The sequence below is a fragment of the Etheostoma spectabile genome, chromosome 10, assembly GCF_008692095.1.
Source record: "Etheostoma spectabile isolate EspeVRDwgs_2016 chromosome 10, UIUC_Espe_1.0, whole genome shotgun sequence".
Lineage (NCBI taxonomy): Eukaryota > Metazoa > Chordata > Actinopteri > Perciformes > Percidae > Etheostoma > Etheostoma spectabile.
The window spans coordinates 476,768-483,826 of NC_045742.1; the positions used below are offsets into that span (position 1 = coordinate 476,768).

Genomic DNA, 7,059 nt, shown 5'->3' on the forward strand with positions numbered 1-7,059 from the left:
ATTTATCCTACATCCTTTGAGAAAATTGCTACAAATGTGTGCAATTGAAATTTCTAGTTTCAGGTTTCATTGTTTTGCTGTGCAAAATCCGTAATAACCCCTGTAGCAATTAATGTTTGAAATCATCAACAATGTAATATTGTTTATAATATATCAGTAGAAATGATATAATTGGAAATTGTCTGAAAATGGAAATGAAACAAAACCAAAGTGAACAAAATCATGTTGCTGGTGGACAGGGTACACCAGAAATCTTTAAATAAGAACAATTTAATCAAATTTAAATAGTAACTAAAACTACCTTGAATTATACAGTACGGTATTGCTTCAGCTAACATAATATTCATAATGACCATGGGTTTTTTATAAAGTCACCCAAAACGTATCAGACTGTATACGCTAACCTTAGTTTCAAATGTCTTAGAAAAAGATTAGATCAATAGCTTTTTTAGAGAATTGGACTAATAAGATTGAATGATTTTCAGTGATCTTTCCTCTCTAAGTCCAAAATGTCACTTCTAACATTTTTGACATTCTCCTCGTCATAGGTTGGCTACTGGAATGAAGATGAAAAGTACGTGACCACCGCCAGCTTCGTGAGAGGCAGCAACGAGACATCCGGCCTGCAGAACAGAACGTACATCGTCACCACTATCTTGGTGAGTAAAATAGAGAGGTTGAGGACTCCAGGGAGAAGTGATGGGTGAGAGCGAGATGGAGAATGGAAGGGAAACGGTTTTTTTCTTCTATTATGATAGCGTTCCTAAAGGTTCAGCCCCCTGAAAGAATTCAGCAGACATCAGTGATTGTATCTCGCTCCATTCCTTCCCTTACCGGCTCTATTCCGCTAACTTCTTTTGTGTCTTACTCGTACCTGTTCAGAATCCTAATCACAATCACATCGTTTGGCAACTTACTGACTCTCAGTTATGCAATACTAAATAGCACTGGAGAACAACATGTTCTTCATTTCTTTGTCATGTTGTGTTATTTATTTGCCTCAGCTTTCTCCACCAGGCTGTTAAACACGACTTGGTCAGGTGGTGTTCAGTATCCTGGCTTACATTACAGAGATGAGCTGCCGGGGTCTGTGAATCAGGTTGGATTTGAGAATAGGGCAGCAAAGATTCAATCTGACCAGCTCTTATCTAGGTTGTCATGACATTTACTCAAAAGAAAGGGACATAGCTTGCAACACCTGGCTCATATGCTGTACAGTAGGGTATAATAACAATCATAGTATATATTTGCAGGTACAGGCTGTTCTCAGTGTCAGTGTTGTGTTGAAAATTTAATATCAGAGGATACTCCATGTCTGTGGATACCTGGAGCTCAGTGCTGGTTCTTTTTTAAACTCCCGGTATTTATTTTTAGTGAAAATGTTTTTTATCTCTGTAAATCACTCCCACCATGTTATTTTGCTATCCAATGGATTGATGAAATGTGTAATATATGGCAATGTGTGTGAAGCTGATCTCCACTATGAAGGTTAATGGGATAAAGGATTTCAACTATGTGCTTCTTTTAAGAGAAAAAAACAGCTCACCATATAAAGGCTTGGTGGAGGTAATGAAGCAGAGAGACAACATAAAATAATAGAAAAGAAACTTCAATAAGTGCAATATTTTTATAGAGGCAAGCTTTCAGTGAGGGACCCTGCTGCATCGACAAGAAACAGCTGAACACCGCAACATAGGGTGACACTGCATTCATGTGATATTATATGTAAATACAGGGAACCATGTGGGAAAATTGTTCACTTTAGCCTTTTAGTTGATGTCTTGTTCAAGGTAAAGAAAAAAATGATATTATAACAAGGGCTACTTTTATATAATTAAGAGATAGCATCCAGTTTAAAATGAAGTCAACACATTAGGAAAACAAGAGGTGGTATTCATGAAGGGGTACTTGACTGTATCTAACAGAACTCTGGTGATACATTAGACAAAAAAGTTGGCAGCTGATGTAGAACATTGGGTATATTGTGTAAAACTTAACATGTAATCTATCGACTTCTAATTTAAAAAAAAAAGTGAAGCTCTTCACGAAGCTTGCAGTCTCCCAAGGGAACGGACCTAAAATAAGTCTCTCAGACATAATCTCCTATCAGTGTCCCTTCTTCCAGGAAGATAAATTGGTTCTCTGTCTTGGAACGTAAGAGAAGAGATAAGGTGTGAACTGTTATTGGGCTGCGGGGTAGCCATAGAGTTTTCTTTTACTCTCTAACTTTGGTGTTCGCTGATTCGTCGCTTCAGGGAGTGTGCTGTTTTGCCACTGTGAAGGTGTCACTTTGTGCATTCCCACAATCCCTACTGTCCCAATCTCTGCACACACACCAGGCCAGGGTTTAAAGGAGGTCTGTGGAGCGAAGCAGAGCATATCTAATGGAGCACTGGAGCAAAGATTTAGTGTTTGCATGCTAGGAGTGTTTTTTAATGGCATACTGGCTAGCTGTACAGCTGTTAAAACAAATGGAGTTGTTTTAGCAAGAAAGGGTTAGCATGCAAGAGTAAATTTATGTAATTTTTGCTATTCTCTTGGGGTCTGTTTGGATTGGTTTAAGAGGAGTAAAATAAGTTTATTTTCACAATTTCACCAACAGCAAAATTAATCAAACATACACTAATCATTTACATGCATTTTGTTGTATTTTTTATTTCTGTGTGTGTTTCCATTCGTACACAAAAAGTGTGTTTGATATGGGTTCTTGTCTGTGTTATATTTAACATGGTGGAGTGACAGCGCATCTCCGTGGAACTGTTTGATGTCAACGAGACTGAATCCTGGAGGTCCTTCTGTATGCCATGTCATGCCTGTTTGTGCACGAGTGTGTGTCTGTGTTCAAACGTGTGTGTGTCTCTGTCTTTGTCTATGACTGCAAGGACATACCCTGCCGAAATGCTTCACTTCAGACCTTTCGCACCACTGTCTCCCTGGGGTGCCATTTCTCTACCCGTGGGCCTCGGCTTTCCATGTGTAACAATGATTACCTTCACCTCAACCATAAAGAGCAGGGGAACCCAGATCACTGTAACACACAGAGGACCCTCCACCCCCACATCTCTAGATCCTAATGAAATATGATGGGAGGATTCGCTCCGCTCTGCACAGCCTTAGCTAAAAGCAGGCACACATAACAACTTGTGGGAATTAAAGCCCTCCAAGTGCTGGTGGACGGTTCACACTGAGTTGACTGAAATTCTATGAGAAATACAGTTTTCTTAAAGAATAGTGGGGTCCCAGGTGTTATGTCAACTGTAATTTGTCAGGACACCAATCAGTGTGAGATGTATACATGTCAGTACGATATAACAAAGGAACAACCTGGCTCCGGAGCAGAGGGCAGCAATGTCTGCTTCACCATTTACACGGCTCAAATATCGACACCCACACACAGATAGTTCTTCTTCTCAGCTTTAATAACTCAGTCCAATTCCTTCACTTCCTTATGACCTTTTTTTTTATCAATGCGGCAATGCTGTCCTAATGATCACACTAAGGCACCTTTTGTATTTTAATTACATGCCATACCTTTAAGGAACAAAGCCAAAATTATACCTTGTAATTTCATATAATTATCTTTTAATTCAAACCTTTCATAGAGATTTTTTTGCAAAGCCTTAGCTAAACAGGGGTAAAAAGATAAGTGATGCACTGAAGCATAAAATGCAACCATAATATCCTTTCACATATTATTAAATAGTAATATAAAACTTAACTACATGCTAAAGCATTATTATCATCCATAATGCTGTCTCTGGCTTAATTAGTTTAACAAATTGTCCTGCTGTAAAAGTTATGGTACAGTCACAATAGCTTGTGTCAAGAAATTATGCATATCAGTGCACATTTTGTTTTCACTTCAGAGAAATTCGTAATTTTTTTCAGAAGCTGTTTCTGTATATTATTTCTGACACCGGGTGTAATTGAATTAAAATACTGTAGATGATTGCACGGATGCCCTTTCATCCAACAGGAGTCTCCATATGTGATGCTGAAGAAGAACCACGAGCAGCTTGCAGGAAATGACAAGTACGAGGGCTACATTGTCGAGCTGGCTGCAGAAATAGCCAAACATGTGGGCTACCAGTACAAACTGAAGGTTGTTTCAGATGGCAAATATGGAGCCAGAGATCCGGAAACCAAGATGTGGAACGGCATGGTGGGGGAACTGGTTTATGGGGTGAGTGAACGGAGTTTTGTTTTGAATTATTATTTTCCATTTAAAGATGTACAATATATAACAACATATAACATACTACTAAACTACTAATACAAGTTGAATATCCAGTGCTAGTGTCAAGACAGTTTGGCATGTTAACATGCTAAAATGTGCAATTAGCACTGAACACAAAATATACTAACAGACCAACATTGCCATTCCTTAAATTCTTTACAATAGGTGTTTTGATGAAGACAATTTTTATCATTAAGAAACACATATTACAGAACATAAAGACCCTGTGTATTTGTCTCCACATGCTTGCCTGCCTCCGTGTCCCTCCCTCAGAAAGCAGATGTGGCTGTGGCTCCTCTGACCATCACCCTGGTCCGGGAAGAAGTGATCGACTTCTCCAAGCCCTTCATGTCCCTTGGGATCTCCATTATGATTAAGAAACCCACCAAATCCAAACCTGGCGTGTTTTCATTTCTGGACCCGCTGGCGTACGAGATCTGGATGTGCATTGTGTTTGCCTACATTGGCGTCAGTGTTGTCCTGTTCCTTGTCAGTCGGTTCAGCCCGTATGAGTGGCACGCTGAGGACTACGAGGAGGGTGGTGAGCCGCAGTCTCCCAACCAAGCATCAGCCTCCAACGGGGCAATGCAGCAGGGCCAGACACCAACGCAACAGAACACCAACCAGCAGAGTCCTGAGCAGACCAATGAGTTTGGCATTTTCAACTCCCTCTGGTTCTCACTGGGGGCCTTCATGCAGCAGGGCTGCGATATCTCACCACGGTAAGAAACCCAAGCCACAGATGTTGATGTAGTGCATCCACAGTGCTTTGAGTCTCGCTTTTGTTTGTTGGTACACAAAGAAACACTAAGCGCCACCCACGTACAATATATGTGGGTCTGCCACACCAACGCTTCAACAGGCTGTGTTGATTTCTTGTTCAGCTCAGTTGGGCTTTGAGATTTTGTTCTTTGCCAGTCCTTTGTCACACAAAGTAACAATAAAAGTTTGATAAAGAGCAGCAGAGGGAGTTTATGATGGGGTCATGAGTATTGGATTTTCATTCGCCTGTTTCCAAATGCTTCCTGTGGTGGTTTAAACATGCCATGGTCTTCTAGGACTGTTAAAACCTGTTGTTGTTAGCTGCCTCCAATGTTCTCAAATATTCAAATGCAAACCAGTCCGTTGTCTGTGTATTGATCAATCTGTGGGGGAAGTTAAATATCAGACCCTTCGGAGATTGTCATGAAGGATCCTGGCGTGAGTATTGAGTGCTATGTGTTTGCTTCCCCTCGAGTGCTCTCAGGAGCTGTGGTATGAAACCCTTCTCAAAAGGTCACCAATTAAAAATCTCATTAAGTGTCTGAAATTAGAGACACTGAGGTCGACTTTCTGAGCTTTCCAGAGGGACTAGCAGGAGGAGATGAGAAGATAATGTCAGTATTATCACTGTTAGCTCTGAACCAGCAGAGACAGGTTAGGTCACAGATAGACACAGAGCTTCTTGTCTCTTTAAACATTAAACTACATACATTATGCAATGTTGTGGTGCACATATGCATAATACATCTATACTGTAGTAACTATACTGTGAGGATGGATTGTCCGATGCATGGCTAGATATGTAAGTTAGAAAATGATCCCTGCGTTTTTTAAGCTGATCAGTGACTGTGAACCAGAGACATGTTGTGTTGCTGGCCCTGGTCAGCAACGGTCAGCCCTGAGTTACCGTTGCTCAGTCAGCCTTCCCCAATTGTGTGGCTGAAGGGTAGATATTAAAGCAATGTGTAACAGTCCATTTTTATCTTGGCTTCCATCTTGTGTATGTGTTATACTGTAACAAAATATATTTTTTGCTTTGCTCTTAACTGTTTACAAGTTTAAAAAAGAGAAAATCTCTGCAGCAACAGGCCTGCATGCTGCAGGTGCTCAGCAGCACATGATGTAGGTACTGGATCCATACTCCCGCGGGCCCTCGTCTGACATTTACCATTTTCTGCCTGGAGACTGTGCTTCGTGCAGGATGAAGCCTATTGTTCGTGTGTTCTTTTTTTATAGCCAGAAAATGCATCTTCAATAACTATTGATTTCCTTGTACGCCTCACAGAGGAAGAGAATGTCACTATGCATCCGCAAACTGTCCATTCCCTGTGGTCTCTCTTTGTATGCACACACACACATTTTTTCGGAGTGTGTGCATTTGTGTTTATTGCTCTGGACGTGTGCTTGACCACACATGGTTTCACGCGTATTTGCACAGAATTTGCATTTATTTTGCTTGGGGGGGGGGGGCTGTGCTGATGCAAGAAGTTTCACTGACTGTTTAAAAGGACAAAACAGATTGTTTCTTTGCTTGCCTGATGCCACCTTTAACTGCAAATTAACCAGATTTAAGACATTCTGTTTTTGTTTTCCAGTTGTAAAAACTGAAACAAGACTGTTCTGTTTCTGATAAAGAGAGATATGTCATAGTAGCAATACAATTGTAGCGTTGAGTTTTATTTGCCTAGTAACTGGAACAATTTTGTCCTTCTTCATGTTCTCTTTTAAATAGGTTTCAGTTAGAACAAAGGATGTCATCAGAGAGGGTGGCAGCGTTAAGGCCTCCTATCCTCCAAGGACTTGAGTCAAATGTCTTCTTTTTCTTACAATGTCCTTCCAAGGTGACTCTCACTGTCAATCTTTTGGTCTTTAAAAGAGGCTGCATTAAAAGAAAATGCCACAAGTCGGTTAGCGTGTGCAGCAGTCCGTCGTGAGGCGATCAGCATGGTGGAGTTGCTTGGTGTGTTAAAAACCAACACAGTGAATGTTTCACCCCACTGAGTACTGCCCTGAAGGAAACATCTTCTCCTTGAATATTTGGGTGACCTAGTTGCTCTAGT

General features: G+C 40.7%; 1 protein-coding gene across 1 annotated transcript in view; it reads left to right on the top strand.

The window, feature by feature from the left end:
- The window catches only part of gria1a (glutamate receptor, ionotropic, AMPA 1a), a gene marked incomplete in the record, with an annotated part of 67,784 nt that overhangs the window by 32,523 nt on the left and 28,202 nt on the right, over window positions 1-7,059 (top strand). The window contains 2 exon segments of the mRNA XM_032528684.1: window positions 549-659; window positions 3,977-4,017. Of these exon segments, the coding sequence (XP_032384575.1) occupies window positions 549-659; window positions 3,977-4,017 (152 nt within the window).